The sequence below is a fragment of the Macadamia integrifolia genome, chromosome 5 (assembly GCF_013358625.1).
Source record: "Macadamia integrifolia cultivar HAES 741 chromosome 5, SCU_Mint_v3, whole genome shotgun sequence".
In the NCBI taxonomy this organism is placed as follows: domain Eukaryota; kingdom Viridiplantae; phylum Streptophyta; class Magnoliopsida; order Proteales; family Proteaceae; genus Macadamia; species Macadamia integrifolia.
This window is the reverse complement of record NC_056561.1, coordinates 41,428,685-41,447,068: the sequence shown is the minus strand read 5'-3', so window position 1 is coordinate 41,447,068 and position 18,384 is coordinate 41,428,685. Positions and strand designations below refer to the sequence as shown.

The window sequence follows — 18,384 nt, the reverse complement described above, 5'->3', positions numbered from 1 at the left end:
AAAAAAAAAAAAAATCCATCCAAATGACTAAATTTTGATGAATAATTGCATATAAGAGACCTTTCTTATTCAAACCATATATAACATTTTTTTTTTCAAATATATATAACCTAATGTTTGGTCATGGTAAAACAGACTTAAGGTCCACAACCCTAAACATTAAAATTTTGAAAAACAAAACCTGCATGAAATATTTATCGTTGGAATTGCTAAAATTGATAGTAATAGCCATTAAGGACCATATACTTCTATCAAGCTCACTAAATCAGTTCTGCTTGGCTCCATTGTGCGGGAGTTTAATGACCCTAATATGAACACTAATCTATTCTATCAATATTAATACATTCCAAACCAAAATTATTATTATGATTTTTATTTTAAGCCGCATCTTTCTTTCTTTTTTTATAATACAATAGTGACTAGAGTTAATTGACACTTCACCAGTAGGTTGCAAGAGACCCAGGGGTCAAGGGAGTGTCATCTCCCTCTCTCTCGCTCACCCCTTAACTCTACCAAGTGAATGTGACAATTTTTAACAAAAAAAAAGTGAATTTAATGTTAGAATTTAAGTTTCAATCTATGGTCAAATTAGTCTTTTCAAAGTGGTTTTTTTGACATCCAAAATAGTCTTTTTGAAATTCAGTTTTCGCTCTCAAAAATGTCTTTTCTATTTTGTCTTTAGCACTAGTGGAGCAGTAATGAGCTAAGACTTCTCACAAAAGTTTAGTCCTACATTGGTTAGGAATGAAATAAAACTTGGATATATATATATATATATATACCAGATTAAAGGATCGAGATATGCTAAAATCCAGGGAAATATGGGAAATAGTGATCTCCTGGTTCTGTATAGCAATCAGAACGAGATAGGTGCAATACCTTACTCCGATCCAGCAAGGAGACAAACACTGAGATGGGTGCAATACCTTACTCAGAACTAAATTTGCTTGAATTAAAATAAAGAACTAAAACTATAAACTAAAAGATGAAGGATATGAAATTGCACAAAATAAAAGCAGAAAATAAAAGCTGCTTAACAAGATCTATATCTTGGAATCAAGAGGCACGACTGTAGGCTTTGATCCAAGGATAGAACAAGAAGCTGCTATATGCATATGCAGAAAAGAAAGCTAAAAATGCAATCAAAGGAAAATACTTTGCAATATAATTTGAAAGTAAAAATTACAATATTTGGAGATTGGTTTGGGTAGGCTTGGGTTGGAGGATTTGAGAAGAAGAAGGTTGGGTTGGCTTTGAGCTGTAGGTAGCTAACCTTTGATGGACGATCAGACTTGGGATGATCGGAGTTTTTTGAAGTTCGACGAGGCACTTGAAGAGATCTTGGAAGAACTTGTGGAAGCACAGCTTGCTTCGGAGCTTCTCTCTCTAAGTTTCTCTATTTTCAAGTCTAAGATTTCAAGTCTAAGACTTCCGGTGTTTTGTGTGAAGGGGAGATGCTCCTTTTATAGAGTAAGGAGACTTATTTGAATTACATGTGGGTTTGGTTTTCATTTGGGTTTCATTTGGAACTGTACCAAATTAGGTACTATTTGACATTTCCTTTGACACTATTTGGAACTGTGCACTTGAATTTGTATTTGGAGTGAACAGTTGCTGCTGCCGACAATTTTGTGGAACTGTGGGCACCGAAAGTTGGAGTTGCTATCGACAAATGATTTGGTATCTTTGATGGATTTTGCTGCCGATAGTTGATTTGGAATCTTCAATGATCTTACCACGGCATTCCACGTGTCGTAGACACTGTTCTCCGTATTGGTTTGATCAAGAAATTTGTATCCTATTAATTTGAGCCGGATATTGGCCGGACTATCCTATGACCTGGGATAGTAACAGTACCCCCTTTCCTTAAAGGTCGTCCGGGGTTATTTGACTAGGTGTATTTTAACGACTGCACCTCGTCGGCTAATTTATAACCGTCTTAGCAGACGTTTTTGGACCAAACTTATTTGGTCGAGGAGGACTTTGCATTGGCTGTCCGTCGGGACCGACGGGAGGTAACTTCTTTGAATTTGCTGGAGGAGGACGCCGTAAGACTATCAGGGACGAAGTCAAGGTCAACCTCAAATGGATCTTGCCCATAACAGAGTTCATGGGCAGGAACAGATCTTTGCATAGATTTGAGACTGTAGGCACCATCACTGGAACCTTCATTGTCTTCATTGTCTGAGTCGGAACCGAGTTCAGCTAGACGAGCACGCAAGGCTTCCTTCTCACTTTTGGTGCTTGATTTGGAGGAGCTTTGGATTTTTGGAACAGGCTGGAGACCTGTGAGGCTTTTGATTAGTGCATTTTTCTCACATTTGGAGACATCGCAGTTGTCCCACCATTTGATGTTGAAAGACCGGCAGAGGACTGGGGCAATCCAGTCATTTATCTGATAGTCATAAATTTGGTATTCCCAGAATAATATCCATGCGAGGCGGCAATGGAGAAAGAATCTGAGAAGATCTGGTTGGTGAGGTTGGGGTGATGAGTTTTGAGAAAATGTTTGGAAGGAATCTTGAATTTGTGGTGGTAAAATTTCTTCCATGGGGCCATATTGATCCCACCATTTGGGAAACCAATTGGGAGTTTGGTTGTTAAATTTGTACTCAAAACAGAAGAACCAAGAGTGGCGGTTGGTTCGATTTTGAAAAGTGAAAGCTTTGAACCAGGCTTCCTGGTAATCCATGTATGTATAATTTTGTGGGGAAAAAGTATTTGAAAAGCTTCTTTGGTTCATGGGATGAGTCCCCCAGTCTTGGAGAGACAGGATTTTGCAGATGGTTACAGTTGTATGTGTAACCAGAGTTGGGTCGGTTCTGTTATAATTAAGTTTGAGTCTGACAGAATCGGTTTCTACGAGAATATACTCGTAATATTCTTGATGTTTTGCTTGGGAGTTGGAATAGTGATTCCATCCTTTGTAGAAAACTGCTTGTGCCATCATAATTGACGAATCAAGATATTTGTATAAGGGCTCTTCAATAGTGAAGAGGTCTTCTTTGCATGGCTTTTGAGTTTGGAACCTTGTGCTGTTTGAAGCGGTTTGGCTTGGGTGGTTTGGAGGCTAGAACTAGCCTTATTTGTGGGTTGGATAGGTCCTGCGGTAGAGCCTACTACCACAGCATGGGAATAAGGTGTTTTGGTGGTAGCCATTTGGGTCTGGCTACGGGTAACAATTTGGTGTGATGGTGCAGCAGAGGCAGCCGCGGCACCATAGCTTGATTTGGTTCTGACAACAGAATTTGAGGAAGTGGACTCCTTAGGGGGAGCCATCCTGATAAGGTTAATTTGAGGAGTCTGGCCCTGTAAGAATTCACGGGTAAGAAAGTCAGGGACAGAATTGGATTCTCCTTTAATATATTCTATTTGAAATTCAAAAATTGATAATAAAGCTTGCCATCGGGCAAAAATTTGTTTTGATGCAAGATTTGAAACATCATTTTGTAAAACATATTTAGCTGCGCTACAATCAACACGAACTAAAAATGGTTTATTTAATAATGTATTTTGAAATTTTTGAATGCAGAGAACAATTGATAAAATCTCTTTTTTGATGGTACTGTAATTCTTTTAAGCAGAATTCCAAATACCAGAAGTAAATTGAACTAATTGTTCTTTGTTATTATCAGGGAGTCTTTGTTTGAGAATTCCTCCATAACCAATATCAGAGGCATCAGTTTCAACAATTTTAAATGCCTCTGGGTTTGGAATAAATAAACAGGGAATCTCTTTAACAAGCCTTTTGATTGTTTGAACAGCAGTTGTTTGGGTTTGAGACCAGGGAGTTGGTTTCTTTTTAAGCCGAAGATAAAGAGGTTCGGCAATCTTACTGATCTGGGGAAGGAAATCACGAACGTAATTTAAACTTCCTAAAAATCTTTGTAATTGAGTTTTTTCTAGGATTTGATCAGGGAATTTTTCACCAAAGGTAATGGCACGATCGATAGGGGTAAGGGTACCTTTCTCGATCAAGTGGCCAAGGAACCTTACTTTGGTAAGGAAGAATTCCATTTTTCTTTTTGATAAAACAAGACCATTTGATTTGATAATTTGATAAAATGTTCTTAGGTGTTTGAAGTGTTGTTCTACAGAATTTGAGAAAACCAGGACATCATCAATATAGACAATAGTAAATTGTCCATAAGGATTGAATATGTCATTCATGATTTTCTGGAATTCACTAGGGGCGTTTTTGAGGCCGAATGGCATTACATTCCATTCATATAAGCCAAAGGGTGTTGTGAAGGCGGTTTTATAACGATCCTTGTTATGGATTTGGATCTGCCAAAAACCAGACTTCATATCAAATTTGGAAAAGATTTTTGCTTGATAAATTCTTTGTAGAAGATCCTTTTGATTTGGGATAGGATATCGGACCCATTGGAGGGCATCATTTAAGGGTTTGTAATTAACTACAAGCCGAGGAGTGCCTCTTTCGATTTCAGCAGCCTTATTGACATAGAAGGCTGTGCAACTCCAGGGTGAGGTACTGGGACGGATAAGTTTTTTGGCTAAGAGATCATTGATCTCTTCTTTGCAAGTTTCAAGAAGGGTTTGATTCATTTGAGCTGGTCGTGCCTTAGTGGGGATTTGAAGATCTGAGAATCCAGTAGCATAAGGTAGGGTAACCATGTGCTGCTTTCGATGCCAAAAGGCATCAGGAACATCAGAACAAAGATTGGTTTCAAATTTTGATTTAATTTGATTAATTTGTTGGATAGTTTTGGGATTTTTAAGATGGTCAGAGATTCTTTCATGGAGAAGCTCTCTTTTGAGAAAATTTAATTGTTTAATTTTTCTAATGCTTTGGTCATTAGAGTTTTGGGCTTGTAAGAATGGAAAGACAATTTTTTGTCCTTTGAATTTTGTAGAAATCCCATCTTGGGTTATTTTGAATGGTTTGATTTTTTCTAAAAATTGTTGACCAAGGATTATGGTTTGGTCAAGGTCTTTAGCAAGGATAAAAGTTTGGGGAAGGCAAAGGCCTTGGTTACAGACATGGGTATTTGAAAGTTTGTATTGAACATTTAACCCATATCCATTAGCTATGTTAAGGCGTTGGGTAGTTCGTTCATAGAATTGAGTTGGAATAGCACCTTCGTTGATGCAGTTGGCATTTGCACCAGAATCAACTAAGGCAATAGCTGAAAATTTGAATGAAGCATTAATAACTAAGGTGATGCGTATGTACCAATTTTGACAGGTTATGGTAGACACAAAACCAGGGGCCGTTGGGTTTGGTTCAACAAGTTCTTGATTTGCAAAAGGATTTATTAATGGTTCGTTATTTGAAGTTTTTTGATGTCTGTTTAACAGGGCTATCTGTTGTTTAATTTGTTTTATTTCATGCTGCAAAGATGCAGTAGTGGTTTCAAGAGATTTGATCCGACCAGATTGATCAGGAATGATGGGTGTTGATATTTTATCGAATTTTTGCATTATATGATGAAGATTGTAAGGTTGGGGAGAATTTTGGGTAGAAACATTGTTTCTAAGATGCTCAAGGCAGGCCTTTTTATGTTCTGGGTCTGCTAAGCTATCAATATAATCAAAAATGTTTGAATTTGGTGATGCTCGAAGCATCCGGATAGATTTGGGAACACAGTCTTCACAGCTAAGACCAATAATACAAGAATCACAATTACATGCTTGAAAATTCTCATTATTGGAAGAACTGGAAGAATTATGTTCAGAGGCTTGGATTTGGTTAAGCTTATGGTTTTCATCCTCAGAAGAAGATGAAGAAGTTTCTTGAAATAGAGCAAGGATTTGGGTTTTATCTTGCTCAGATATTTGTAAGGAATTGATTTTATTTGAGACTCTGCAAAATTTTGCGATATGACCAGGTTTACCACATTTAAAACATCCTCGTGTGGTTTTATCTGGATTTTGATTCTTAAAATTTTTAGGTGCCTTGAAAGGCTTATTATATTTTGGCTTTGAAGGAGTTTTATGGTAAAACTCAGGGGTTGTGAATGGTCTGTTAGACACATACTTTTTTGATTTATGAAAATTTTTATAATATTTGCGAGAAGATTTGTGTTTGTGTTTAGTTGGAGGTCTGAGAGGTGGAAACCCGAACTGTTCGCAGAATCCTCCTAACTCACGTTTGTAAAACTTATTTTCTTTATGGATTTGTTTCTTTAGTCTAATATCAGTACAGAGAGCAAGACCCTCTTCATGAATTAGACTAATAATCTGGCCATAGGACATTTGGTCATAAGGGATGATCCCATCATTTTCTTTCCTGAGGTGTTGTTTGATTTTCTCAGAAAACAGAGTTGGTAATCCTGTAAGGAATTTTTCTTTCCAACAGGGAAGGTTAGCATCAGGTCTGGTTAAGACTTTGGTTAAGAAAGTATCTTTGTACCATTTGAAATCATGTAATTTCTTACATCTAAGATTTGATAATTGTTCAGCTGTTCTATCTTTGAGACGAGAAGGGTTTCCTAAAAAGTAATTTGCAATGCTGAAAATAAGCGTATTAACAGCATCCTCAATAGGAATACCTTCACCATCAAGAAGGGGAACACCTTCAGGTGTAATTTGAACAGCCATTAAAATTTCTGTTTTTTGGACATCAGTAAGGACATAATCCCACCAACCTTTGAGTTGGCCTGTAAAGCCAGAAACAAGCAAAGTAGCAATAGCACTATCAGGTGTATTCTTGATTCGATGTGCGTTGCTGACCATGGTCATTTCTTGGAGTTTGTTCATGAGATTATGTTCGGACAGACCATCTATGTTCCATTCATAGATGATACCGCTTTGGTAAGAAGCTTGAGGGGCAATTCCTCTGGCTTCGATTTGTAGGTCAGGGAAGACTGGGTGTTGGTTAGAACTTTGACCAATTTGGTTAATTTTGGGGAAGTCTTCTTCTTCTGAACTTGAGGAAGTATCAGAAGAACATCCTATGATGTTGCGAATACCTCTATTATTTGATTCAGCTGAAGGTTCACCTGAGGGCTGGTTTTGGACTGGTGTTGGAGGTTCATTTAAATGTTCTTCAGTAGCATTAAGAATGGTCAATCGTTGGTTAATTTGATCTAAAACAAAAGATTTGTTAAGGGCGAGCTGTTGTTTTAGGGGAATATTATATGGTTTGAACAAAGAAACAGAAGTTGGAACCGGAGCCGGTGTCAAGGATGAAGAGGCTACAGGTTTAGGTTGGACAAGGTTTTCAACTCTTGAAAGTTGATTTCCTATGGTTTGAAGACTTAAATTTGTGAAGTTTAATTGTTCAATTTGTCTTCGGTTTGGGTCATCTTGTTCAGTAATTTTGAATGGAGAGGCTATTATCTCATTATTTTTGTAGTTATGTTTGATGCTTTCTACCGGAGGATGGATAGCATTAGTGGTTTGTCCTTCATAAAGAGTCCAGGCTTTATGAGAGGTGGTTTGGGTACATACCTGATTATGCCAGGGATAGTAAACATTATTATCCTGGGCATAAATATCAAAATATGTAAAGAAGAAAACATTTGTTTTAAGATTTGTCATAAAATTATACCAATTTGTTATGATTTGAGCTTGTTGTTCAAGATTAAAGGTTTTTAAAAACCATTCACGTTTTTCTTTATTTTTTAAAGACTCAAAATCAGTTCGAAGTAAAGGTTTGTCAATTTGATAATTTGTTTCTACTTGAATCATGTAAAGTCCACCATTTTTGGGGTCTTTAGGAGGAGGAGGTGGTTCAACCTCAGATTGAGTAGGAGACCTTTGATCATTGGCTTCAGAAGGGGTTGTTTCAGGAACGGTAGAAATAGCTTCGTAAGTTCCATGGACAATATTTTGATTATTTTGAACTCCAACAAGGTTAGGGAACGGTGGAGTAGTTCTAGTTTGAGAAACCCATTGGTTTAAGTCAGAAGAAGTCGATGCCTCAGAGCATGATCTTCTGGAACTTTGGTAAACCGGAGGGGTAGCTTGTCTGTTAAATCTAATGGCAACTAATCCGTCTGAATCCTGGGAAATAGAACGGATACTGGTGTTTGAGACTTGAGGGGGAATAGCAGTCGTTTGCAGTTGCCATTCTTCAGGGAAAGAAATATCTTCCCATCGGCAAAGTTTGGGGTAGACAATTTGACCCTGAATACAGTCAGTCTCAAGGTAAAGGGTTTGGCCTTTTGAAGATGTTCTTTTGGCTCGGGGTTGGACAGACTTCATAGCCTTGTATTTGATGCGATGGATAATGGAGATTGGGATGGTTCCATGCATTAATTTATAACCATGAGTTTTAAGGTTAAGTTTGAGTGAGTGTAAAATGTTTGGGTCTTCTAAGGCTATGGACATGTCAGGGTAGACATTAAAATGGACAGGTCCATAACATAAACTTGTTTCAATGGCTCCCAGAAGGGAATCATTGAACTCAAGGAACCTTTGGTCACGAAGGGCTAACAACATAGAAATGTTGAGTCCTTCTCGGTGAAGAGGTTTGATGGCCACTTGGACAAGGCCAATATGGACATAATTATATTTGCGGTCTTTGTATAAATCTTGTAGGGTAAGTGGATCAAAAAGTTGGATTTCTTGAGTTTGTGGGGTAAAATTTATAGTTTGTTCTACGGTCTTGACTGTTTCGAGTCCGAACCAGTCTCGATCATAAAGATCATTTCTATAAATTTTTGGCATATCCCAACTTCGAAGTCGTCGGTTAATTCTTGAGGTTTGTTCATCATAATCAAGCACATTAGAACTTGTGCTAGCTTCACCTGCCGATCTCATCGACATGGAGCGGGGTAATCGACTCATAATTTGAGAATTCTTAAACTTGGGGTAATCACCTAGATCTAAGTCTTAAGATGGTATTTCCAACATGACTTGGGCACAAACGTGGTCTTACACTCTTCTGCCACTCCTCCCAAGAATCCAAAGGCATATACCGCGTCGAAAAACTTAAAAGAAAATAATTACTCAAAAGAAAAGAAATCTGCAAAGAAATAAACCGAATCCACCACCACCGTGGCTCTGATACCAGATTACAGGGAAAGAAGTCTTAGACTTGAAATCTTAGACTTGAAAATAGAGAAACTTAGAGAGAGAAGCTCCGAAGCAAGCTGTGCTTCCACAAGTTCTTCCAAGAACTTGAAAATCTTAGATTCGGTTTATTTCTTTGCAGGTATTATATATATATAATTTTTTTAAATAAAACAAATAACTTCTGTTATCATGATTATATTACTAACTTGAAATAATACAAAAGATGGAAACTAAAATTTTAAAATATTTATTTCCCTATTTAGATCCAAGAAATTTGGTTTTAAAGGGAATTAAAATTTAATTGTAATGGATTTATAAAGTTTTTAGTCACACATTCATTGTTTGTAATATATATATATATATATATATTATTTGGGGTCATTGTTTCTAATTATTATAAAAAATTTCACTTGATTTTGTGTTTATATTTCATTTCACTTCACTTCACTTCGGGTTTGTTTGGTTGCAAGGGAAATTAAAGGGAAATGAAGTGAAATTTCAAACCTAAAAATGAAATCTTTGTAATCATACCTTACATGATTATATCACTAATTCAAAATCATTCCATATTTCACTATTAAATTTTACTTTATTTTGCATCTAAGGCCTTTAAAAATTGAAATTTGGTTGAATCAGTTTGAAATATTTCAAGACTATGAAATCCATTTGGTAGTTCAATTTCTGCAAATAGTTTCTTTGTATTTCTTACAGAGATGGTGGCGATGGTGGGGTTGGGGCCGAGGAAGGGGGTGGGTGTACCATGCTGTGACTATTAGTGGAGAGAATAAGGTTGCGTTGTTTTTTTTCTCTTTTCTTTTTTTTTTTTTTTTTTTAATCATTAAATTATAGCTTTACCCATCAAATTAATCATGTGCTCAGTAAAGAGCAAAAGTGAAATCAAATGGAATAGAAAATCTGAAATAGCTCTCCATTTGATTTATATTTTATTAAAATAAGGTGTAAAAATCAAACCTAGAAAAAGAAATCACCCTATGAAATAGAAATCACATCAAATCAGGTCTAAAAAACATCATTAATAAATATGGTAAGAAATTTAAGTAGTTTACATAATCATGTTGAGTAATGAATGAATACAGAAGAACTATTAATAATTCAATTCGATTCAAAAGTAATTAGGTTCGGTTTTAAATGCTCATTCAGTTTTGGTTATAAATTGACACTCTGATGCAACATTGGGAGGATATAGGAATGGATTTGAGTATAAAATTTGACATGTATCTACATCTAGCCTTTCCTAAATATCGATCGAAATACCAGATCATCCTTCCACATAACACAATCGATGAACCCGTCAATGAAACCTTTGCCATAACATATCATAAAATCGATCTTGATGGCCTGGTTTCTAGCCCGGCCCATATTTTGGGTGGGTTTGGGCTTGAGTTTTAGGCCTGAAAACAGGGCCTAGAATAAAGCACTTATAACTAGGCTGGGTTGGGGATAACGAATTATCAACTCATAACCCAATAATGGATTCTATCTATCTTCTAAACCCCTCCCCTTCCCATATGTGTAAAATGGTATATTGGGCTCCTAGAGAAGATTTATCTTAAGCTTAATTTGTTTTGTCATTTTAGGTTAGAGAACAACATTGGAGTGGATTTAGCAAAGTTTAGGCTAGCCAAACCTAACTTGATTTGAAGGTGCCAGCCTAGTGTGCTAGTAATGATCATGATCAATTTGGTAACGTTTTTATTCCAAAAGAATATTTTTAAGTTAGGGATCAAGTCCTGTCCTTCACCCATTCCTCTCTAAATCGGCTTAATGATGAGAAAACCACTGATTAGGTAAGTCTTTGAACTTTTCTTGGAGTATAATACAAATTTTTTCAACCTAAACTACCTGAAAAAAAAAGAAAAAAAAAGCATTCTTACTTTATTTCAAAAAGGCTTTCTACATCTTAATATAGTTTTTAGAAAAAAGGACTTTGTCCATGAATGTGTGGGCTGCACCTAGAGAGAGAGAGAGAGAGAGAGAGAGAGAGAGAGAGGAGGGGGATGAAATGACCGCTCCACCCCCTGAAAGGCGAAATGCCCACCTTGTTGATGCTTATACTTGCATTCCTATTGACATGTGATAGTGCAGGGACCACATTGCCACGAAGGTTTTTTATTTTTTAATTTTGTTATAAAATTTTTTTTCTTCACTTTATATACTTTTTCCTGAGTTTTTGCACATGCATGATGCAAAACACATAATCTATGGAAACCAACAAAGTGATTCCTCCTTTATTCTTTTTCTACCCCTCAAAAAAAAAAATGATTCCTTTATTAAAATAGGAGAATGTTTTGTATCGTGGAGAGTAGCTTACACCAATAGGAAACACCCAATGATTGCCTATAAAATAAATCATTTAAATAGATAAATATGTCATTTTAAAGGATTAGACGAGAGCATCAATGTAGACTATACTCTTAGGAATCATTTCCCAAAAAGATAGATAAGAGAGAATGCGACATGCATAAACATGGATGGAATTTTTATTTCACGAGGAATGAATGATGATTTTGCATGCTATTTGTCAGCGTAGGAGCTACAGACGACCAAGCAGCAAAGATTTCCCAAAAATAATTAATAAAATGGCAGCCAGATTTGTTGTCAAAAAAAAAATTGGTAGGAGAGGTCCCCCATGGTTAGGTGAGAAAAAAAAAAAATGATTGCTTTCTGGTGTCAGGTTAGCTGCCACGTAACGAAATAATTCTCAAAAAGCAATTCTTTATTTTGCTCGGCCACGACAAAAGATCTACTCCTTGACGCACATCTAAGACTTGGACGGTGGTTGATACATCGAACAAGATTCCGAAAACCATCAGCGAAAATCACAACGCTATATCGGAAGCCAATACATGGGACCAGTAGTGAAAATCGGACACGTGGAACCGTAGTGGAATCAAGATTCAAAGACTATTAGTCTGGGACTTGGGACTTCGGAGTCCAAACCGACAAAATTCAACGTTACTGCCGTCGTCGCCGTATTAGATTTCAGTATGAATTTAAATTGTTTAACGGAGAATCTTGAGGACATGAACTGTGTTGGAATTTGGAAACTTTTTTAGCTTTCAAATCTCAGAATATTCGATTTGCTTTTCTTACTTCTTCTACCGATTGGAACTATGATCGCTCGAGGTGATCACTGATGTATTCGTTACTATTGCAGTAACGTTTCGCTCGATTTCTCTGCAATTCAAAATTTTCGATCAGTCTCAGAGATCGAGATTCGAGAATGGTGTTTAGGTTAAGCTCCGGAGATTTTTCGGCCTTCAAATTACTGGGTTATATTGGGATTCTATACGGACTTATGTCGATCTTTGCATACTCGATTATTCATATGAAACACATAAAGCCGCTGGATTTTGACGCCCCTTCCGATCGGTTTTCAGAAGCTAGAGCGGTTGAACACATACGGAAGTTGTCCAAAGAAATCGATGGTCGTCAAGTCAGCAGATGATTACCATTTCACTTGTTTTACTGTCAAATTTCCCTTCTCGTTATGAAGATTTTTGATTCCTTGAACCCTCATAGAAATTTTGTCTTTAAATTGTGTTGACAGGAAGGGCGTCCAGGTTTAATGGAAGCTGCTGGGTACATAAAAACGCAGCTAGAGACGATAGCCGAGCGAGCTGGACCGAGTATGAGGTAGGTGTTCTTGCATTTTTTTTTTCGCGCACTTATACAGGTTAATGGAGTTGGCAGATGTGTTAGAAATCGGTATTACATTATTTTATTGTGTCATTTGTGTGTTTTTGAGTTACCGTCTTCTGAGATACCTGCAGAATTGAGATTGAGGAATCATTGGTAGCTGGCTCTTTCAACATGCTTTTCTTGGGTCATGGCATATCTCTGGCATACAGGAATCACACTAATATCATTATGAGGTACACCCATTGATTCACTGCATAATTGGTTTCTATCTCAAGCTTTATGTCAATGATATTTGTGGCGAGTTTCTGGTGGTGGACATCCCCTGTGAGAACAATCCAATGGTTGGTCCTGCTCTCTGACATGTATACTACTACATGCATGATGTACTTGACATTAAAGTAACTACTTCGGTGATGAAATGAAGTATTTGAATTTATTCTCAAGCAAAGGACAATCGTACAAGTGTACAAGCTGCATACACGGTCACTTGATGAGCTGGCTTAATACTAGTTCTAGGCGCCTAATCAACATGATACAGTAGAAAATAAATTTAAGCAAATAAGTCCTAAGGTAGTCAATATAGGTTAACTGAAGTTTTGCATAGTTGGTCTAGCGAACTACTTAAAGTTTTACAAATGACTCCTTGTTCAGCTAATTGCCACTGCTGAAGTTACATCTTGGGTGCAATTCAGTTTCTTTGCATTGATGCTTTCAATGATGACAGAGAAATCAATGTTCGGAAAAGATATTGTATCCACATCCTACTACCTAATCTTTGATTTTGTTCGTATTGTTATCTTTTGTGTGGAAAAAAAAAACACAATTCGTTGATGGTTGTCATAAGAAGGTTATGGCCATCAGGTTTAGCATTTCCAGAATTGTTTGGATGACCATTAAGATTGCCTTCTTAATAAGTCTCAACCATATTTCAGGGTATCATCAACAGATTCACAAGACACTGATCCATCAGTTTTAGTGAATGGCCACTTTGATAGCACCGTTGGCTCTCCTGGTGCGGGTGATTGTGCTTCATGTGTGGGTAAGTTCAGTGATATCAGTCACTATCCTTGGTTATATTGTGTTTTCTATTTTCCTTGGTTAGTTAACTGTTCTTGTTTATCTTTGGCCAGCATCAATGATTGAAATAGCAAGACTCATGGTTGATTCTGGCTCGGTTCCTCCTCGGCCTATTATATTTCTTTTCAATGGTGCAGAAGAGCTTTTTCTCTTGGTAAATTTTTTATGCTCTTATATTAGTATTTTTGAGAGAGAAATTTTTTTTTTTTCTTATGTTTCAAAAATTTCTATTATGATTTTACTTCCACTTCCTACCTTTTCTTATCATTGCAGTATCATAGCATTTTTCCCACTTATTGGTATGTGTCAAATATATATTTTTCTTTTGCTAGAAAAAAAATTGTGTTCTATTATGCCTAAGATTTATGAGACATCAAATCCTATTGAAATCACTCTGGAAGGATACCTTGATTTTTCCTCTATGTAATGCTTTATTAATTGGCTGTTTGAAACTAAAGAAGAAAAGAAACCCTTCAGTTTCAAATTATGTTTATTCTGGAAAATATTGAAGGCCAGCTTGTTTTTTTACCTGAAATATTCGTCAATTGTTATTTTGAAATGGGTACAGGTGCAATTTTCTTTGTTAATACAGTTGCATCACCCTGTATATTTTCACAGCTCACTAAAGGGCCTTACTTGCACCGAAAGCAAATGTGTTATTAACGTATTTCTCTCGTATATTTGTGAATTGATTTTTTTTTTAATTTATCATTAACATCACAGTCTTAACGAGGCCATTCACAAGACTACTCTACCTTGAGCCAGATCTGGTAATGGTGTAAGAAACTTAAGGTAGTGATTTTATCTGTGAAAACTCTTTTTCAACTTGCTCAAGTCGACATTTGCAAGAAACCATGTCATTGAATGACCAAGCTTTCATTTAAAGGAGGTCTTCCCAAGCACATCATTGCTGTTTTAGAGTCTGTAGCTTCTGTCTCTCTCTCTCTCTCTTTTTTTTTTTGCCAACGACCAGTATCCAGCCCTTCAGCTTAAATAGTCCCGCGAGCCCATACTGACCCCACAACCTCGTGGACTAGGTCATATTGGGATTGAATGAGAACCATTCAACTTTCACCAAAAGCAGTGAAGAGCACTAAACATCCCCATGTGAGTGGCCCCAAGGAGTTAAGGGGAGTCGAACTCAGAACCACACACTTCCTGAGGCGAAGGTCCTTTGCTGATATGGCAGAATTGGTCACCCAGTAAAGCAAAATGTGGCATACGAGGGAAGGACACGTGCCACCCACCCGATAGAGGCCGCAAGGTTTTTGTCCACGTGAGGGGGGCTCCCGAAACCCTAGGCCCAAAAACCCTATAAGAGGGAACCCTAAAGGAGGAATGAGGAGGTACATCTACAGACTCCATTACTCCTGCAAAAACATTGTTATGCCGGTCTCTAACTTGGTCGTCGGAGGACTAATCTCGGAGATACCTTCCAGGCCTTTGCCTTCTGTGCTTGTGCAGGGTCGGCTCACGGATTTTCGGCAGTAACAGATTGGCGCCATCTGTGGGAAATGATGGAGTAATGGTGGGGAAGACCTACAATGGTAAGAAAACAAGAGCAGTGCCGAGTATAAATATGGATGAGGGGGAAGCTTTAGGAGGGCTCCCCCCTCGACGAAAATCGACGAAGACCGGGAAAACAATGATTGGGAAGGTTTCGCTAGGGATCGGTGCTCGGTCGGATATTCGGTACACGGAGATAGTAATCCTCCACCCCTCCTAGGGCGCAGGAAAATGTGACAAGGGAGCAGTTTGACGCCCTTCAGAAGAAGTATAACCGAATGGCCGAGACAATGAAGGAGGTCTCTAAGGCCGTCTCTCAGAAGACCGGCAGAGCACCGCGAGGCTCCTATGTCCAGCCAGAACGAGCTCAAGATGAGGACCGGAGTAGTTAAGGATCGATAAGGTCCCGTCGGAATCCTCGAAACCAAGCAATGAGAGAAAGCCCTGCACTTAAAGAAAGGACGCGGCGCGCCACTGGGGCCAGGCATGAGGAACCACGCCAAGGAGACGGACAGAGACATGAGGACTCGGGGTTGAAGCAGATGATCCTAAACCTGAAAGACGAGATCCGGAAGGTCGCAGAAAATCAGACAGGAGCTCGCGAACCGGACCTCACTAATGACACGGCTTTAGCCGATGAGGTCATGAGGGACCTGCTTCCAGTCGATTTTCGTTTACGCAAATATGACACCTACGACGAGTCTGGAGACCCCGTATATCATCTGGAAGGCTTCAAGGTTGCGATGCAGTTCCACCAAGTCTGGAAAATATCATGTGTCGCGCCTTGCCTTTAACGTTCAGAGGAGCGGCAAGGTTATGGTACAATCGCCTGTCGATGAAATCGATTCACAGCTTCAGCGATTTGAGTTACTTCTTCGTGAAGGGATTCTCTAGTAGCCAACCCCTTCAGAAGACCACATTGAACCTGACCAATGTCAAACAACATGAAGGAGAGTCATTGCGAAGCTACATGAAGCACTTCCAGCAGGAGAAGATCACGATCAGAGTTTTGGACCCGAAAGAAGAGTTCACGGCCTTGTTGGGAGGCATCAAAGATAAAGAGCTAAAAAGGTCTTTGGCGAAGCATACACCGAAGAACCTAGTTGAGTTAAGGGCTCGGTGTGATAAGTATATTTAGATGGAAGAAACCCTCCAAGCTGATGAGGAAGCTGAAGCGAAGATGGGGAGGAAAAGAACCTCAAGAGATGATGACAAACCTTCCGAGGGCAAGAGACGAAAGTCCGAACGTGATCGGGCACCTAGTCCGTCGAAGAAGTTCGAGAGATATGCACTACTAAACCAGAGACGGACGGACGTGCTAATGCAGATAAAAGAAACCTCAGACGCCAGAGTCATGAAGTGGCCTGGGAAGATGGGACGACATCCTGAGAGACGCAATATGGACAAGTATTGCCACTTCCACAGAGACCACAGCTATGGCACCAAAGATTGTTGGCACCTGAAGGGAGAGATAGAAGGAATGATCTGAAGAGGATATCTAGGTTGATTCGTAGACCGCGAAAAGGAGGATGCCCAAGACGGCAATGACCGTAGGGACAACCGCCAAAGAGACGGTAGAGGCCGCTGTGAAAGAATGGGGCCAACCCGTAGGGGCAATCAGGAACGGCAAAGGGACCGGACACCCAAGGAAGCTAACCATCGCCCCCGTGACGATCATAAAAGCCCAATTAGGGTTATAGCAACTATCAGTGGAGGCTTAACCGCTGGAGACAGTTCTATCTTGGCCAGGAAAGCAAAAGCCTATACGAGAAGCGTGCATATGGCCGAATGGTTAAGCAAGAAGGCAAGGACGGGGACGGTTATCTCCTTCTCGGATGACGACCTGGAAGGGGTGCAGACGCCACATGACGATGCCCTAGTAATCACCATGACCGTAGCTTATTGTAGAGTAAAAAGGATCTTGGTGGATAACGGCAGTTCAGCTGATATCCTATTCCTTGAAGCCTTCCAGAAGATGGGCCTAGATAAAGGAAAGCTGAAGAAGGTCGAACACCCATTGCAAGGGTTCTCGGGCGCCCAGGTCAAAGTAGAAGGGTCAGTTGAGTTTCCGGTAAGGGTAGGCACCAGAGACCGCCAAATAACAGTTATGATCAACTTCCTGGTAGTAAACATCACTTCAACGTACAACGCCATACTAGGGAGGGTTGGCTTAAACTTGCTAAAGGCTATCGTCTCCACACCACATCTCAAGATAAAGTTCCCAACTAAGAATGGGGTCGGTGAATGTCGAGGCGATCAGGAGGCATCTCAGAAGTGCTACGCTGCCACCTTATGGGGAAAGGGAAAAGCGGGCAAGGCGCTCCCGATAGAAGATCTACGCGGTGATACAAATTATTAGAGGGGAGAACCAACTGAGGAGCTGATACAAGTCGAAGCCGAAAAAGGGGATAATACTCGTCAATTTCAAGTCGGGGCTACAATGCCAAGGTAGCAATGAGAAAAACTCATCTCATTCCTTCCAAGCAATTCTGACGTCTTTGCCTGGTCGGCCTCGGACATGCCTGAGATAGACAGAGAGGTAATAGAGCATTGTCTGATAATCGACCCGACAAAAAAGCCGGTGCAGCAGAAGAAGAGGACCTTCGCCCCCGAGAGGCAGCAGAAGATAGATGAGGAGATAGAGAAGTTGCTGGAAGCAAGGTTCATCCGCGAAATCCAATACCCCGAACAGATATCCAATGTGGTAATGGTCCCAAAGGCAAACGGGAAGTGGAGAATCTGCATCGACTTCACGAATTTAAACAAGGCCTGCCCAAAGGACAGTTACCCCTACCGAAGATAGACCTTCTCATCGACGCCACTTCAGAACATGAGGCGTTGAGCTTCATGGACGCGTACTCGGGGTATAATCAGATCAAGATGTGTGAGGCCGATGTCCCAAAGACATCCTTCGTGACCGAGGGAGGACTTTACTGCTACGAAGTAATGCCCTTCGGACTAAAAAACGCGGGGGCCACTTACCAACGGTTAGTGAACAAGATCTTCAGAGGAGATGATCGGCAAGACCATGTAGGTGTACGTTGATGACATGCTAGTGAAAAGCCTGAAGGCAGAACACCATATCCGCGACCTCGAAAAGGCATTCCTAGTATTAAGGCAATATGGCATGAAGCTGAATCCAACAAAGTGTGC

At 39.3% G+C, this 18,384-nt stretch overlaps 1 protein-coding gene across 3 annotated transcripts in view; it reads left to right on the top strand.

Annotated features, from left to right (window-relative positions):
* The first annotated feature begins 11,968 nt into the window (after positions 1–11,968).
* LOC122079032 (endoplasmic reticulum metallopeptidase 1) overlaps positions 11,969–18,384 on the top strand; it is a 53,245-nt gene continuing 46,829 nt past the window's right edge. Inside the window, exons 1-5 of one of the 3 annotated variants that reach the window (XM_042645251.1) lie at positions 11,969–12,442; positions 12,557–12,642; positions 12,780–12,881; positions 13,581–13,687; positions 13,779–13,879. In XM_042645251.1, the coding sequence (XP_042501185.1) occupies positions 12,230–12,442; positions 12,557–12,642; positions 12,780–12,881; positions 13,581–13,687; positions 13,779–13,879 (609 nt within the window). In that variant the 5' untranslated portion in view covers positions 11,969–12,229. The remainder of the gene's footprint in view (positions 12,443–12,556; positions 12,643–12,779; positions 12,882–13,580; positions 13,688–13,778; positions 13,880–18,384) is intronic. The other 2 variants (XM_042645250.1, XM_042645252.1) reach the window with 2 other exon arrangements.